At 59.9% G+C, this 17,755-nt stretch overlaps 1 protein-coding gene across 1 annotated transcript; it reads left to right on the forward strand.

Moving 5' to 3' along the window:
* Positions 1 to 1,875: 1,875 nt before the first annotated feature.
* On the forward strand, positions 1,876 to 17,719 carry F10 (coagulation factor X). The gene is made up of 8 exons (XM_068984306.1): positions 1,876 to 1,996; positions 3,787 to 3,947; positions 7,751 to 7,775; positions 8,716 to 8,829; positions 10,091 to 10,222; positions 13,259 to 13,479; positions 14,804 to 14,921; positions 15,637 to 17,719. The coding sequence occupies exons 1-8, from the start codon at positions 1,927 to 1,929 to the stop codon at positions 16,251 to 16,253; spliced, it is 1,458 nt and encodes a 485-aa protein (XP_068840407.1). The 5' UTR covers positions 1,876 to 1,926; the 3' UTR covers positions 16,254 to 17,719.
* Positions 17,720 to 17,755: the final 36 nt, after the last annotated feature.

Consider the following 17,755-nt stretch of genomic DNA (forward strand, 5'->3'; position numbering starts at 1 on the left):
TCCGGTGGTTCCTGGGCAGGGAAGCGGGGTTGGGGGGGCAGGGGGAGTTGGGGTGGGGCAGGGGGAGGGAAACAGAAATGGAGACTGGGAGATGGAGAGACACAGAGGAGGGAGAGAGACAGAGGGCGGGAGAGAGAAAGACCCAGAGTCAGAGACAGACGGGGAGGGTGGCAAAGGGGCCCTGGAGGCCCTGGAGGCGTCCGGACCGGACCGGAGGCAGCGCGCGCGGGCAGCACAGGGCCGGCCGGCCTCACCGTGGCCCGGGCCACTTCCAGTCTGGCTTGTCACTCACCCTAGCGTTGCGTCTTCCTTCCGGGTAAATGTGAGCACCCCCCCACTCTCCGTGGTGATCGGCCTTCCATGTCCCTCTGAGTGTGCAGCACACACAGCCTCGCACTCCTGCCCCTCCCCTGCCCCCTAACCACAGGCGGGCCCGCCCCCTCCTGCTCTCTCTGCACGGCCCAGAGCCGTCTCTCGGAGACCCTCATGCTGGGCCTTGCGCCAGGCTCCTCCACAGTCACCAGCCTTGCTGAAGTGAGCCCTCGCGTGAAGCCATTTCCCATGTGGACGCTCTCCTGGGTTCGGGGGCTGCGTGTCTCTCCCGGCTGAGGCCCCAGGAGACGGCACAGGCCTGAGGACTGGCAGGGGCCCTCCGCAGAATGCAGGTGCCTCCCGGCTCGGCGGGGTGGGGGTGGGCCCTCAAGCTCCCTTTTTATCGAGTCTCTCAGGTAACAGGCTGCAGCGGGGCAGGAATGAGGAACCAGGGCGGGGAGCTCCAGACCCCACCTGAGCCCGGCCCGGTGGGCGCCCGCCCCCTCGGGTCTCACCCATCCACCCCGGCACACCATGCTTAGGGTTTCTGGGCCATGCCCTGCCGGACGGTCCAGCCACGTCTCCTGTCCCGAGCAGGGCTGGGCAAGCCCGGCCACACACCTGGACACGTACGTCACTCAGACTGCCCAAAACAGCAGCGCTGAGTCTCTGGGGCAGAGGCCGCCGGGCCGAAGAAGAGGTCGTCTGACCTGCAGACTCATGTGCCCACTGCCTGGCCTCCGTTGCCCCGGGGTTCTCACTGGGCACACACGGCACACACCCTGACCCTGGGCTGGGCCCCCTGGGGCCACTCCGGCTCCAGCTCCGGCTGGTGTCCGCAGCCTCACCGCTAACCCTCTCTGCCCCCCATTTCACCTGTAAATGGGGTCCTGCTTCCATGAAACCGGCACAGGTGGAATGAGGTGTGGGGAGGATGGGTCACCCAGCTGTGGACCGTGAAGCAGGTCGTCCAGCGTTCCCATGGCCGCAGCTCACAGCTTACACTGCAGACACTCAGGACACTCTAGCCAAGTGTCCCAGGCCCCCAGTGGCCCTGAGCCCAGAGTCTGCTCTTTCTTCCTGAAGTGAAAGCTGGCTGGGCTCCTCTTCCTGGAAGAGGAGGGGAGGGGGTTGAAGGGACTGACCGGGTCCTGGGTGGGCCTCACCGCATCAGGCAATGTTGGGGCCCAGCGCAGTGCCCTCACCTCCCGCCCAGCCTGGGCAGAAAGCCCCGGGTCCTAACCCCACGCCCACACCCATGGCCGTGGACAGCACCCCACCTCTCTCTAAAGCTCAGTTTTCCGTCCTAGAAAAACAGATGGGAAAATGAGATTTGACTTTTATCGCGGTCTTAAGGATGACAGAGCTGGGCGTGGGCGTCTGGGAGCCGGACACGGCTCAGGACGAGAGTGAGCTCGGCCGGGACCTCCCCGGGGCTGCAGCGGCAGGGCGGCCAGGCCCCCAGAGCCACCCCCGCCCCTGCAGGCCTGGGCTCCAACCGGCGGCCGCGATAAGCAGGCCGGGCGCCAGCTGCCCGCCAGCCAGGGCGAGCGGACCTTGCCCCGCAGGCCTGTCGCCGCGGGGACGCACGGCTGTCCTCGAAAGGGCCCCACCATGGCGGGCCTGCTGCGACTCGTCCTGCTCAGCACCGCCCTGGGCGGCCTCCTGCGGCCGGCGGGGAGCGGTAAGTGGCCCTCACCCTGCGGACTGCAGGTGGCCTCGGGGGAGGGGAGGGGAGCGTCCGGGCGATGCCCTTGAACTTCCTGAGTGGAGAGTGGGCACACAGTCTCTGTGGAAGCTCGGCCTGGGATGCTGGCTGCGGTTTCAGCCTGGGGAGCTCAGGGCCAGGTGTGTCTCCCCGTGGGTGGGAAGTCGGTCGGCGGATCAGAGCACAGGGAAATGAGGACAGAAAGAGAGGGGGAGAGACAGAGAGAGACGGGGGCAGCAGGGGAGGACGGGAGCCCGGGGGGTGGGCGGCAGCAGGCAGAGGCGGGGGGGAGGCCCTCTGTCCGGGGAAGCAGAGGGGTCACAGGCAGAGGCAGGGAGGGTCACAGAGGGGTCACACGCAGAGGCAGGGAGGGTCACAGAGGGGTCACAGGCAGGGAGGGTCTTCCAAGGCAGGGAAGAGCCACCCCTCAGGCTGGCTCTGCCCAGGGAGGGGCTGCCCAACCTGAGCGTGCACAGAGGGGCTCTGCGCCTCCCAGCACCCAGACCCGTCCTGGAGGCCAGAGAGCAGAACGGAGAGGCAGCCCCAGAGCTGCCTGCATGCTTGCCTGCTGGGTGAGGCAGAAGTTCCGCGGCCCGGGAGGCTGGGAAAGAGGGAAGAGAGAGACAGGCAAGTGGCGCAGGAGGGCGGCCACGCAGGGGAAGGGGGGCTGCGTCTCCGGGCAACCACTCGCTGGGGGAGAGGTCTGGAGTGTGGGGAGGGGACCACAGAGAACAAGGCTGAGCCTGGCCCCGCTAGGAAAGCCAGCTGTCACTAAAAGAAGGGGGGTTTGGAAGAGAAAGTAGCTGGAGATAGGACAACCAACACTCAGGAGTTTCATGCACTCTCTGGAATAACCCTGAGAGGGAGGGATTGTAACCCCACTCGCCAGTATCCGGCAGTGGGTGACCAAGATGCATTTCCCGCTTGAGACGGCTGACTCTGCAGTCCTGCATTTCAGTTTCGGATGCACGGAGCTTGGCGCTATGAGACGGCCTAGGGTGGACAGTCACTGAGGACGGGGTCGCAAACACAGAGCTCAGGACGTGAGCTGGGACCAGAAATACGTCAAACACACGCCCCTGAGTCACCTGTCTTAGTGAGAGACGAAATTCTTCAGCAGAACAGAGTAGAGCGCGGGCAGAGTGCCAGGGGAAGGAGCCAAGGGCCTCCCGTGGAGAGAGGGCAGAGTGGCGAGGCACCAGTCGGCGGCAGCGTGGGGACGGCCGAGCGCAGACGCGCGGGGAGGCCCAGGGACCCCCGGACCCCAGGCGCTGTCGCGGGCAGGTCACGACTGCTTTGTGAGTCACGAAATCGAGTTAGCCGTTTTTTGATGAAATGGGACAGACTCAAGCAGAAAAGTTTGTAACAGGTACTATTTTGTAGAAGATAGTAGTGAAAGCACCATTTCCTGACACTTTTGTCTTACCCACGGGTTTGTGTGTCCCGGCTCTTGAAACAAGTCATGCTTTCAATTGTAGACCGTGCAAAACCAAGTCACAAATCCCCACCTAGCACAGAGCTCAGGCCTGGGGGCGCGGGCAGAGGGCACGGCTGAGCCCAGGATAGAGCGGAGGAGGGGCCCAGGAGGGGCAGGCCCCAATGCCTCCAGGAGGGCCGAGTTCCAGGAGGGCGCGGGCTCGGCTCGGGGCGGGCGGGCCCCGGCGGGAGCCGCTCCAGGCACCATCTGACCCACCCACCGCTCACGCTCACGGGAGGCGGTGCGTGGCCACGTGGCGAGCCCGTGAGAGCCTTGTCCTCCCGCCCAGTGTTCCTGCCCCGGGACCAGGCCCACCGGGTCCTGCAGAGAGCCCGCAGGGCCAACTCGTTCCTGGAGGAGATGAAGCAGGGGAACCTGGAGCGAGAGTGCCGGGAGGAGGCCTGCTCGTTCGAGGAGGCCCGCGAGGTCTTTGAGGACAAGGAGAAGACGGTGAGGGGCCGTGAGGCCAGGGCGCGGGGCCAGTGAAGCGCGAGGCGTTGGGTTTTGGAATGAGCTCTGGGGCCGGGCCGCACACAGGGTCCCCGGGTGCGCGCTCTTCACGCAGGCGTCTGCCACGACCCTCGGGGTCCAGGTCATCTCTTTAAGCAGTGAGGGTAGCTAACACCGGTGGACGTGCATGTTCTGCCCTTCTCCTCAGCATCATTCCCCACACACTCTCCCTTGCTTCCTTATAATGTCCGTCCTTATAATCTCAAAGTGTTGGATTGTTAGTCGCCTTTGGCCATGCCTCACTGCCTCTGGGATCTTCATTCCCCAGCCAGGGACTGAACCTGCGCCCTCGCAGTGAAAGCTCATCCTGCCCACTGGACCACCAGGGAGTTCCCTAAGTAATCCACACATTAAGGGAAAAGTCTCAAGTGAAGTTAGAAAATACTTTCAGCTGAACAAAGGGGGTATACAACAAAATCTGTGGGAAGCCGCTGAACAGTGCTTATAGGGAAGTTTATAGAATTACTCTGCTTACCGGGAAAGAAGTTCTCACAATGATACTTTAAGCTTCCACATTAAGACACACACACAAAGGCAAACCCCAAAGAGGAGAAATCAATAAAATCAAAGACATGCAAAATAATAGAGAAAATAAATAAAACTGATAAGCTTTAACAAGACTGATAAAAAAGAATACAAATTATATCAAGAATGAAAGAAGGGACATTACTACAGGCCTTGTATATGTTGAAAGAATAATAAGCAAATACTATGAAAAACTCTGTGCATGAATTTGGATGGAATTTGGACAGTTTGGAGGAAATGGACCAATTCCTCCAAACCTTGAATTGCCAAAGCACATGATATGACAGTTATCTGCAGGTTCCACTTCTTAGTGAGAACGCTTTGAACAGGAAATGTCAAGGCCCAGATGGGTTCAGTTCCTGGGTCGGGAAGACCTGCTGGAGAAAGGACAGGCTACGGAATTCCTGGGCTTCCCTGGTGGCTCAGCTGGCAAAGAATCTGCCTGCAGCGCAGGTGACCTCAGTTCGATTCCTTGGTTGGGAAGATCCGCTGGCGAAGGGAATGGCTCCCCACTCCAGTATCCTGGCCTAGAGAATTCCATGCACTGTGTAGTCCTTGGGGTCACAAAGAGCGGGGCATGACTGAGCGGCTTTCCCTCACTCACTCGGTGTAATCCACCTCAGGAAGAACCCACACCGTGGTGCCAACTGACGCAGAGAAGCACCAGAGAGGACGCAACAGCCATTCATAATTCCAAAGACTTTCACCAAGTCACAACTAAAAAGGAACTTTTTCAACAAGGTAAAGACGGTTAACCAGGAACCACAGTGGAAGCTGAATACTTTCCCTGATACTGGAAGACGGCAAGGACGTCCGCTCCCAGCACTCCCGATCCATCATTGCACCGGAGGCCCTAGCCGTGCGGAAGGTTTAACAATAAGTTAAGAAGAAGAAATAAAACTATCCCTATTGGTCACTGACATGATAACCTACATAGAAAATCCCATGGAACTGAAAAATAAAAAAAAACTCCTAAAATGTATGTGTCTAGCAAGGTCGCAGAATACAAGGTCAGCACACAAATATTAATCATATTTCCGTGTAGTAGTAACATACATGCGTGCTCAGCCATGTCCGATTCTTTGCGGCTGGCCAGGCTCCTCTGGCCAAAGAACTTTCCAGGCAAGATTACTGGAGGGGGTGGGGTTCCATTTCCTTCTCCAAGCAATGTACAGTTAGAAACCAAAGATTTAAAAAAATTAATGCTACTTAGTATTGGCCCAGAGAAAAGTATCCATGTGCAAATCTGATAAACATACACAGTCTGTGTGCTGAAATCTGCAAAACGCTGTGGAAAGAGAGAGCTAAGTAAGTGGGCACAGGCTGCTGGTGGCTTGAAAGATGACATGTGAAGAGACGGATTCCTCCCAACTGGACATATAGATTTAATGCAAATCAAACCTCCATCACATTGAGACAAGTTCATTCTAAAATTTGAAATATGGGAAAGCAAAGGAATTAGAATAACTGAAACAGTTTTGAGAAAGCGGATAAAGTTGGAGGAATCACACTACCTGATTTAAAGATGCCTTATAACGTTACATTACTCCCAGAGATGTTGATGTGCGGTACTGGCAAAGGAATAAACACAGATCAATAGAACGAAATAGGAAGCCCGTAAATAGACCCACACAAATATGGCCAACTGATCTTTGAGAAAGGTGCATAAGCATTTCAGTGGAAAAAGAATTCTTTTTCAAAAATGGTATTAGAGTAATTGTACATCTATATGCAAAAAAAGGTCGGCTTTTTCTCACAACTACAGAGTTAACTCAAAATGGATCACATAGCTCTAAAGAAAAAACAGGAATCTTTCAGGAGAAAATTTTCATGACACAAAGTTAGGCAAAAATTATTAGACATGGCACCAAAAGCATAATCCATGAAAGAAAATATAGAAAAATTGGACTTACTCTAAATTTAAAACTTTTGCCCTGTGAAAAACATTGTTAACAGGATGAAGATATGGGCTGCTAACTAAGAAAATATTTGCAAATCTCATATCTGCCAAAAGATTTGCACTCAGACTTTATAAAGAACTCCCACAGCACAAGAGAAGAGAACAGCAATCCAGTAAAATAGTGAACAGAGATTTGAACAGACATTTCACTGAAGAGGATACGTGGATGGCAAATAAACATCTGAGAAGATGCTTGGTGTGATTAGGCATTCCAGAAATGCAAATGAAACCCATAGGAGACTCGGAGACGGAGAGGCCCTGACAAGGAGCAGGTGCCGGGGAGGCTGTGCCGCAGGCCCGGCTCACCACTGCCTGTGGGGATGCAACTGTGACCGCCAGCCTGGAAAGTCAGGCTCTGAGCCAGTGGCCACATGGCTCCACAGTCTCGCTCCCGGATACTTACTGGAGAGAATTAAAAACCTTTTTTCACACAAAACCTGTACAGAAACATTTATAGCATCTCTGTTCATAATTGCCCCAAACGAGAAATAGTACAAAAGTCCTTTGTTGGGTGAATGGGTGAAACAGACTGGTGCGCCCCCAACAGAGCACTCACTCAGTTCAGTCCAGTCGCTCGGTCGTGTCCGACTCTCTGCCACCCCGTGGACTGCAGCACGCCAGGGGACAAACTGTCGATGCGCGCTGCGACGTGAAGGAGGCCTCAGCATTGCAGGCGCTTGTCCTTGTGAACTTGTTGCAGGGTTTGAATGTGATGCGTGAAGTTTCTGATCTGCTTCTGAACCTAACTACTTGCTTTAGATTGCACTTCAATTGCTCTTGTTTCCGCAAAGTTTCTCCAAAGTGAAAAGCAAACAACCAGAACATACAGAAACGTCTGCAGTCCAAGAAAAGTAACTTCGAATCACAGTTGAAACAAATAATGTGAAAGCCTTGATTGTGATCACAGAATTGGTGATTTTGCTAGAATAAAGCTAGGCAAGTGAAGTTAGTATTGCAAAGTGTTTTCCAGATGCTGTGTTCAGCTGTTGGCAAGCAAGAAAATGGATGCTAAGATAGGATAATTTATTATACCAACATGTATTTAAAAAAAAAAAAAGGTGTTGAAGCCACAACTGTACAAATACACGAGATCTGGGGGGAAATCCCTTTAAGATTGAATAGTTCCAGAGCAGTTTGTCCCACAAAATGGTCTCTGTTTGGGAAAAAGGCTATTCACTTGAGTTATCAGATTATGGCTGCTATTGGTATGAAATGCCTGTTTTCCCTAATGCACTTTAAAATCTTTTTTCCCTTTTAGGATGAATTCTGGAGTATATACAAAGGTGAGAACTTTTCTATTTTAATCCTAAGTGAGAAGGACTCATCAGGGTACTTAGATGGGAGAGACTATTCAAATTTTGAAGATGTTTCCTGAGTTTCCTTTCCTTTCAGGTGTAAATTTTACTCTTCTAAGACTTTTCCCTTCTGAGTGCTTCCCGAATAGTTATTGTCAAATAGTTTTTACAGTAACTTTATTTAATTCTAGTTTTCTTAATTATATACATTTAAATCAGTTCATTCCCATCTGAGGATACCAAATTCCATGGCAGTTTTTCAAAACCCAAGTATATTAGGTAGAAACAAAAAAGAGAATCTGAAACACTGTGTCTTCTCACAAGGCAACCATCTTGACTTAAGGCTCATAGCCTCTGAAGTGGTATGAGTTATAACAATGTTTTCATTCTGGAAACCGTGTTCAGATTTCTCAAGATGACAGCTGGCTCTACCCCTGAATTACACTGTACACAGGCAGCAAGAAACGCAGAGCCGCGTTAGTGCTAGGCCAGGGCTCTCTCTTCTCCTTTCACACCCAGATGTTTGGCTCGTGCAACCAGACTGCCTGCCTGCTGACGCTCAGCCCAGAACAAGTGTCCGCTGGTCACCTAGCCTCCAGCCTCCTTTTGCTGCACCCACTCCCCAGCCCCGGGCTCCTCTCCCTGATGTAAAAATGTCGTCAGTGCTTTGCACTCTCAAATATCCCAGCAAGAATCGGAGCGCTCAGTCTAGCTAGATAAATCTAGTTAGATAAATGCCTCGCGTACATGTGGCCGCAAGGAAGCGGTGGGTAACAAAGTCCAGACAGGACAACGTGTTTGCAGGAAAACAGGAAGAACCCCAGGTTCGCACTTGCCTGAAACCGTGTGCCAAGACCAGCACGGCGCGCTCGCTTCCCTGACGCGGGGCGCTGGCTGCCAGCGTCGGTCCCAAGTGCTTCCTTTGCAGATGGAGACCAGTGTGAAGACCACCCGTGCCTGAATCACGGCCACTGTAAAGACGGCATAGGGGACTACACCTGCACCTGTGCGGAAGGGTTTGAAGGCAAAAACTGCGAATTCTGTGAGTTCCTCTTGCCGTGCCTTCCGGTCAGAGCTGCCTGGTGGGGTGGAGGGCGGGAGCCAGAGGCCCCAGGAGGCCCCGGGAGGCCACCGGCGGCCACCGCGGCTCAGCCTGGCCCTTCAGGCTCTGCCACTGCAGCAGCGGAAAGTGCCTCACGGCCCTGGGGTGGGGGACAGGCGACCCCGAGCAGGTCCCTGCTCCTCCCAGCAGCTGCAGAGTGAACATTCATGCAGGGCAGGCCCCTTAATGTCGAACTGATGTCTCTCCTGCTTCTTGCGATTCTGGAAACTCGAGCGGTATCAGTGCTGAGTACCTGGGATTGTCCAAATCTAACACAAGAAATACTACATGGAAAAATCGCTGAGTTTTCCTAATACAGGGATTACTTTTTAACAAAAATTAGATGAGCATTAGACCAGTTTTCCCTAAGGAGAAGGCTTTGCACATCTGCTTTTCGTTTCTGAACGTATAATCCTGAGAGCACGCTCTCAGACTGGACACTTCAGAACTTCCCCAGCGGGAATATCAGTCATGCCTCCGCCCCTCTGCTGTCCAGGGGGCCCCCTCCACCCCACGCCCCATGCCCCACGCCCCAAACCGTTTGGCTGACCCAGGGGCTGGCGGGCATGTTTTCTGAAGTTTCTGTAATGAAAGCCCAGGGTGAAGTGTAAAGCCAGGTGCCAGGGCGGCAGGGCTGATGGGTGTCAGGAGTCTGATGTCCAGCACACTGGAGCCCGGGTGATGCCCCTCCTCCCGGCTGTGAGGTGCCCTGTGCCCAGCACCTCTCAAGACCTGGGCGCTCTCCTGGGAGGCGTGTGGCCTCCACCCCTTCACCAGCAGGTAAACAGGCTGTGGGTCTAGGTAACCTGTCCGGGTCACTCAGTCACGACGGATGGCCCGCGGGAGCCGGCCTGAGTCCAGGAGCCGGGTGCCACACCTCCTCCCACCACGTGGAGCCCGGACCCCAGGGCCTTTATGCGACGGGGGAGACAGGCCTCAGAGGGGACCCCGTGGCCCCGCTAGCTCCCCTCAAGTCCCACCTCCCTGGCCAAAGCCCCCCCTCCCCGCCCCTCTGAGGGCTGAACCTGAGACCCTCTGCCCCCAGGCCTTCCCTGGCAGCTTCCCTGGGCCTTAGGAAGCTGGGCCCCCCACCCCGCGGGAGGTGGTGCGAGGGACAGGGCCTGCCCAGGGTGCTGGCCTGGCCTCGGGGCCCCCCAGCCCATTGGCGGGACAGCACCCTCAGCTGCGAGCCTTCCCACAGACACGCGTGAGCTCTGCAGCGTGGACAACGGGGGCTGTGACCAGTTCTGCAGAGAGGAGCGCAGTGAGGTGCGATGCTCCTGCGCCCGCGGCTACGTGCTGGGCGACGACAGCAAGTCCTGCGTGTCCACAGGTGGGGGGGGTGCGAGCAGGGGGTGCAGGGGTGTGGAGTGGGGGTGCGGGGAGGGGGTGCAGGGAGGGGGTGCGGGGAGGGGGTGCAGGGAGGGGGTGCGGGGAGGTGGGTACAGGCAGGGGGCGTGCACGTGTGTGGAGTGGGGGTGTGGGGAGCGGGTGTGGAGTGGGGGTGAGGGGAGGGGGTGTGGAGTGGGGGTGTGGGGCGGGGGGTGCGGGCAGGGGGCGTGCACGGGTGTGGAGTGGGGGTGCGGGGAGGGGGTGCGGGGAGGTCGGTACAGGGAGGGGGGTGCGGGGGGTGGGGGGTGGGGAGGGGGCATGCACAGGTGTGGAGTAGGCGTGAGGGGGTTGCAGGGAGGGGGCGCAGGGAGTGGGGCGCAGGGAGGGGGTGCGGGCAGGGGGTGTGCCCGGGTGTAGAGTGGGGGTGCGGGGAGGTGGGTACAGGGAGGGGGCGTGCACGGGTGTGGAGTGGGGGTGAGGGGAGGGGGTGTGGAGTGGGGGTGCAGGGAGGGGGTGCGGGGAGGGGGTGCAGGGAGGGGGTGCGGGCAGGGGGGTGCAGGGAGGGGGCGTGCACAGGTGTGGAGTGGGGGTGCAGGGAGGGGGTGTGGGGAGGTGGGTACAGGGAGGGGGGTGCGGGGAGGGGGTGCGGGGAGGGGGTGCAGGGAGGGGGGTGCGGGGAGGGGGTGCGGGGAGGGGGAGCGGGGGGTGGGGTGTGGGGAGGAGGCATGCACAGGTGTGGAGTGGGGGTGAGGGGGTTGCAGGGAGGGGGCGCAGGGAGTGGGGTGTGGGGAGGGGGTGCGGGCAGGGGGTGTGCCCGGGTGTAGAGTGGGGGTGCGGGGAGGTGGGTACAGGGAGGGGGCGTGCACGGGTGTGGAGTGGGGGTGCAGGGAGGGGGTGCGGGGAGGGGGTGCGGGGAGGTGGGTACAGGGAGGGGGCGTGCACGGGTGGTGTGGACTGGGGGTGAGGGGAGGGGGTGTGGAGTGGGGGTGCGGGGAGGGGGTGCGGGGAGGTGGGTACAGGGATGGGGGAGCGGGGGGTGGGGGGTGGGGAGGAGGCATGCACAGGTGTGGAGTGGGGGTGAGGGGGTTGCAGGGAGTGGGGCGCAGGGAGGGGGTGCGGGCAGGGGGTGTGCCCGGGTGTAGAGTGGGGGTGCGGGGAGGTGGGTACAGGGAGGGGGCGTGCACGGGTGTGGAGTGGGGGTGAGGGGAGGGGGTGTGGAGTGGGGGTGTGGGGCGGGGGGTGCGGGCAGGGGGCGTGCACAGGTGTGGAGTGGGGGTGCGGGGAGGGGGTGCGGGGAGGTCGGTACAGGGAGGGGGGTGCGGGGGGTGGGGGGTGGGGAGGGGGCATGCACAGGTGTGGAGTAGGCGTGAGGGGGTTGCAGGGAGGGGGCGCAGGGAGTGGGGCGCAGGGAGGGGGTGCGGGCAGGGGGTGTGCCCGGGTGTAGAGTGGGGGTGCGGGGAGGTGGGTACAGGGAGGGGGCGTGCACGGGTGTGGAGTGGGGGTGAGGGGAGGGGGTGTGGAGTGGGGGTGTGGGGAAGGGGTGCGGGGAGGTGGGTACAGGGAGGGGGGTGCGGGGGGTGGGGTGTGGGGAGGAGGCATGCACAGGTGTGGAGTGGGGGTGAGGGGGTTGCAGGGAGGGGGCGCAGGGAGTGGGGTGTGGGGAGTGGGGGTGAGGGGAGGGGGTGCAGAGAGGGGGTGTAGGGAGGGGGTGCGGGGAGGGGTTGCACAGGTGTGTTGGGGGTGGTGAGGGCCAAGACTCTGGGTGGGGAGCATGTTCTGGAGACAGGCCCGCTGTTTCCGAGAGCCGTCTGGGGGACAGGCCTGTGACGTCTGCTCCTGGGGGCACGTGCTGTGTGAGGCTGCACACAGTCTGGCCCCTACCAAACCGCAGGGCCGCTGCTGTGGTGCCTGGAACCCTGGGAAGAGCACATGCTTGGGAGGCTAGAGTCACCAGCACCAGACGGGCCGGCCAAGGAGCCTCAGACGGGGTGCAGGGGCCAGGGGGGCACACGGGGATGTCCAGAACTGACTTGGCTGCAGTGGGCCAGATGGAAATGGCTTTTCCCTTGATAAAGCCGGACACCACGCATCTGGGCCAGGAGTTCAGGCAGGGCTGAGTGAAGGCCCGAGTCCTGGGGGACCCGGAGGTGGGCGAGCCACTCCCCACTGTCTCATACCCCGGGGGAGGTCCTGTGTGACCAGGACTCCCCCGGTGCGGGGCGGAGTTGGGCCAGAGGACCTGAGAGGCCACAGCCCCGGTCAGCCCGGCCTCCAGCAGGCTTCCCACTGGCCCCGCAGCCCTGATCACTGGGGGTGGTTAGGAATGCAGAGCCTAGCTGCAGGCTGGGACGGTGGGCAATCTCAGGGCAGAGGCGGCTGTTGAAACCGAGCCTCCCAGCAGGTGGAGGACAGGGAGACTACGTCTCTGTTGGTAAAAAAAAAAAGTGAAGTCGCCCAGTTGTGTCTGCCTCTTTGTGACCCCACGGACTGCCGCACGCCATCTCATCCTCTGTCGTCCGCTTCTCCTTCCGCCCTCAGTCTTTCCCAGCATCAGGGTCTTCTTCAATAAGTCGGTTCTTCACATCAGGTGGCCAAAGTATTGGAGCTTCAGCTTCAGCATCAGTCCTTCCAAGATTATTCAGGACTGGTCTCCTTTAGGATGGACGGGTTGATCTCCTTATGTTTAACACACATGGCAGAGCTGATGGGGTTCGGGGCACTGTGCTCCCCAGCCCCCCTGTGTCTCGCCAGCCATGTATTAACGCCAGAGCCCCACGGTCCTCTGTTCATCCACAGCCCCCTGACTTTTGCACGCATCCCAGCAGATTGCAGAGGCCCTGAGACCCCTCAGCACTGACCAGCCAGAGGTCAGGGCTCCCACCCGTGACCCACCCCCACCCAGCAGGACACAGGGCACCCCACTCCCCAGAGACTCCTTGTGGTCCCCGCCCTGTCCCCTGGCACACTCCTCTGCCTGCTCCTCCCACGGGGTGGGCCGTGTCCTCCTCACCTGGCTGAGCCTGTGCGCTTCTTCCAGAGCCCTTCCCCTGCGGCAAGTTCACGCAGGGACGCAGCCGGCGGTGGGCCATTGACGCTGGCGAGCTGGAGCAGTACGACCCTGGAGACCTGGGCCCCACAGAGAGCTCCTTGCACCTGCTGGGCCTCAACAGGACCGAGCCCAGCGCCGGGGAGGATGGCAGTCAGCTGGTCCGGATAGTGGGCGGCAGGGACTGCGCGGAGGGCGAGTGCCCCTGGCAGGTAACTGCGGGGCTTGGAGGCCAGGTGGCTGGGGCAGGGGAGGCGTCTGCTGGGCACTGCAGGTGTTGAGGGCCTGCCGCGGGCTATCGGGCCCTGCCGGAGGAGCCTGGGCCGCCAAGCCTGGGCCTCCGGCCTCTCAGTCGCCACACCCCCCACCGGGCAGAGGAGGGGCTCCAGTCTGGGCCATAGGGTGGGGTCTGTGGGCACAGGGCGGCCCCCTCAAGGCCGGTGCGTTCTCTTGGGTTTGACAGGAGGCGAAAAGAGTCGCTCTCCTTGTTTCACTCCTGATTTGAAAGGCTCTTTTACCCAAACACCTAAGTCCTAATGAGGCAGACGGTGCCTTAGCGAAACATGTATCCATTTGTTTCCAAAGGTAAAAAAAATCACTCTTTGGTTGTCAGTTTGGACTAAAGTTGCCAGACTTAGCAAGTGAAAGCACAGGCTTCCCCTCACATGTGAATTTCAGATAAACAATGAGCAGCTGTTAGCAGCACGTGTCCCAGATACCATGCCGGACACACGCTGAGGACGCCTTGCTGTTTACTCGAGTGGGTTTCCCTGGGGCCTCGATCTACCCGGATCCCTTGCTTGGACCTCAGGGTTTTAGTGTCCAGAGCCAAGATGGCTTCTCCTACAAGTGACGTTCCCAGAGCTGCGACAGTCGTCAGTGATGATGTCCACTGGCCCACGGCTACACAGTGGGCCTGCGTCTGTCTGACATGTCACGAGCCCATGGAAGGACACGCAACACCAGCCACCATCCCCAGAGAGTGTGCTGCGGGTCATGGTGGCTCTGGGCATTTTGAGTGTCGGTCTGAAGGCACCAGGGCCTCTTCTCCAGAGTGTAATGCTGCCACCCAGGAAGGGCAGGGAGAATGAAGACCAGGAGGGCCTGGCGGGCGAGTCTGGAGCCCACAGCACTGGGCAGTTGGCAGGACCGTGGGGTCCACGGCGGGCCCGCTCTGAGAACCAGCAGGGCTGGGCAGTTGGCAGGACCGTGGGGTCCACGGCGGGCCTGCTCTGAGAACCAGCAGGGCTGGGCAGTTGGCAGGACCGTGGGGTCCACGGCGGGCCCGCTCTGAGAACCAGCAGGGCTGGGCAGTTGGCAGGACCGTGGGGTCCACGGCGGGCTGGCTCCGAGATCCAGCAGGGCTGGGCAGGACAGCCCGTGGGGGTGGGTGCTGGGGTGGTCACTGGGGCAAAGCCCAGGGCCTCGTTCCAGCCTGAAAACCCCAAGAGCCCTTCTGCGGGGAGGCCCACTGCAGGCGGGGGCTGGGAGGCGGCCGGTTAAGGGTAGCGCTCCCTGGTGCCCGCCCCTCCGCAGGCTCTGCTGGTCAACGAGGAGAACGAGGGATTCTGCGGGGGCACTATCCTGAGTGAGTTCTACATCCTCACGGCTGCCCACTGCCTGCACCAGGCCAAGAGGTTCACGGTGAGGGTCGGTAAGTGCCGCCCACGCCCACAGCGCCCTCCTCCTGGTCAGACACTGGGACCGACAGATGCTGGAAACACGGGGAGTTAAAGCCCTGAAACCCTGGGCTGGGGGAGAAAGGGGAAGAGGAGCCCCTCCTCCAGGAAGCCCGCCAGCACCCCCAGCGGTCTGAGCGGCCGGGACATCCTGTCTGGGGGTTAATTCTGATCACCCCCCTTCTCTGCCGGGTCTCAGAGCTGCTCCGTGAGCACACGGTGCCAGCCACGGGCGCGAGCCACGTCGGCAATTCCTAACTTGCTGGTCACATTGCCTTTTCATTACGCATTTCGCAAGTTTACAGGTGAATCTCATCTCGGCAATTTTAGACGCTGTCAGCGCCACACCTCATCAGGGTCTGCAGTACTCGGGAGAGATTTTCAGTTATTTCCTTCATTCTGGGTCTGAGAATGGCACGCATGGGTTCTGACCTGTGCCCACTTGGCCCCGTGGCCTGGGGGGGTCTGGCAGGTCAGACCAGGTGGCTGGTCCCACCCACGGGTGCACAAGGGGTCATGACCGCTGACACCGGCTGGGAAGCAGAAGGCTGTCTCCCCGCCTCGCGCTTCTTGCCTAGACTTCGCGTTGTCCAGAGACCACGTGCCGGTCTTTAAGCAGGAACCACTCACGACTACTTTAAGGGTCAGCGACGTGCTGGCCCCAAGCTGATGGCCCTGTCCCGTCCTCAGGCGACAGGAACATGGAGCAGGAGGAGGGCAACGAGATGGCGCACGAGGTGGAGATGAGCGTGAAGCACGGCCGCTTCGTCAAGGAGACCTATGACTTCGACATCGCGGTGCTGCGGCTCAAGACGCCCATCCAGTTCCGCCGGAACGTGGCACCTGCCTGCCTGCCCGAGAAGGACTGGGCGGAGGCCACGCTGATGACCCAGAAGACGGGCATCGTCAGCGGCTTCGGGCGCACGCACGAGAAGGGCCGCCTGTCGTCCACGCTCAAGATGCTGGAGGTGCCCTACGTGGACCGCAACGCCTGCAAGCTGTCCAGCAGCTTCAGCATCACGCCCAACATGTTCTGTGCTGGCTACGATGCCCAGCCCGAGGACGCCTGCCAGGGCGACAGCGGCGGCCCCCACGTCACCCGCTTCAGGGACACTTACTTCGTCACGGGCATCGTCAGCTGGGGCGAAGGGTGCGCGCGCAAGGGCAAGTTCGGTGTCTACACCAAGGTCTCCAACTTTCTCAAGTGGATCGACAAGATCATGAGGGCTGGAGCGAGGGCTGCAGGCAGCCGCAGCCCCAGTGAAGCCGCCACCACCTGGACGGTCCCGCCTCCCCTTCCGCTCTGAGCGGGCTCCCTCCCTGCCTGATTAGAGTTGCGTGCTCTCCTGAGTCTGGGTCTGTTCTCGCCCCGAGGAAGCGGAAATGAGACTCCAGGGACCAGCCCTAGGCCGCCTCCCATCCCCCCGCTGGGAGTGTCCCTGGGATTCAGGAAGGAGCCTCTCTGTCCTCAGAGGCCCCAAGCTGCCGTCCAGGCCGCTCAGGACTCTGCAGGGGATCTGGGAGCTGGGCTGGGGCTGGGCTGGGCGGGGTCTCCCCTCACCGGCCCTCCCAGGAAAGGCAGGCGCCCTGGGAAGAGGGGCCCAGAGGGCTTCCTGTTGCAGGGATGCTTTGACGTTGACCTATCTGCTGGTCTTTACCGGCTTCAGCGTCTCGTCCCGCAGGCCCAGCCCCACAGACTCTGGAGTCCTGCACACGCCCCCGGGGTGACTGTCCCCAGCTGGGGCTCTGAAGTCCCGGGTCCAGGCAGCGTCCAGAGCACTAACCCAGCTCTGATGAGTCCCCGATGCCCCTCAGGGCCCCTTCACGCCGGGCGCATGCCAGGGGGCTGTGAGAGGGGGCCCCTCCTCAAATGGTCACATCCCCAGGCCAAGCCCGCCCACCTGCACCAGCTCCAGGCCCTCAAACCAAACAGTCAGGAAAGTCAGATGTGCTTCTCAGAGACACGGTCACCTCAGTGGGGCCTGTTGTGTTTCCTGAGCCATTTGCCTTTTGCGAAACCCAACGAAGCAAAGTTCCAAAGTTCCATCCCAAGAGTCCCCAGGGGTCACCAGACAGTTTTGTAAACAGGAGATATTGCAAGTTTGGAAAAATCAATGGGAACAGGCTTCCCAGAAATGGTCAAACCAGAGGGTTTGTCCCCAAGCGTCCCGCCTTGACCTCTTCAAAGGGAGGCCCCACAGAGAGGGCGGTGGGGGCCAGGCTGGTGTGGTGGGGCCGGGGCCTCTGGGCAGAGTAAACCCGGGTTTCTCAGACAGTGGAGTTCAGAGTCCTGAGACGGCTCCGGGACACCTGGCTCCCGTCACGCTTGCGTCTCCCCGTCGGGGCTGAGCCCGCGGGTTAGTGGGCAGGGGGCTAGGCCCTGGGAAGGGAGGGCCCTCACCACCCGCAGGCTGGGCCATCCCCGCAGGAACTGGAGCGTCAGCGGGGGCTCGGCCGCACCGTTGTGAGCATGCTCTGGGCCTCACAGGGCTGACTCTGGGCCTGGGAGGTCCTGCCTCTGGGTCTGAGTGTCTCCCTCAGGAGCGAGACGAGGCTGGTCTCAAGGTGGACCTGAGCCAGGCCTGCACCCCAGGACAGCCGGTCTGCCGGGCATCTCCGAGGAAGTCTCCTCCGAGATGGAGAGGAGCAGGAAGCTGACAGAGAGGAAACTTGGGGCACAGGGTCTGACCGCCCTCCTGAGAGTGGGGCACCCTCGACTGCACCCGCGGTCCCCATGGGGGGACACAGGAGCGCAGAGGGGTGCGGAGGGGCCCAGAGCCAGGGACTGGCACGCACAGGGTCCCTGAGG

This window comes from Capricornis sumatraensis, chromosome 12 (genome assembly GCF_032405125.1).
Source record: "Capricornis sumatraensis isolate serow.1 chromosome 12, serow.2, whole genome shotgun sequence".
In the NCBI taxonomy this organism is placed as follows: domain Eukaryota; kingdom Metazoa; phylum Chordata; class Mammalia; order Artiodactyla; family Bovidae; genus Capricornis; species Capricornis sumatraensis.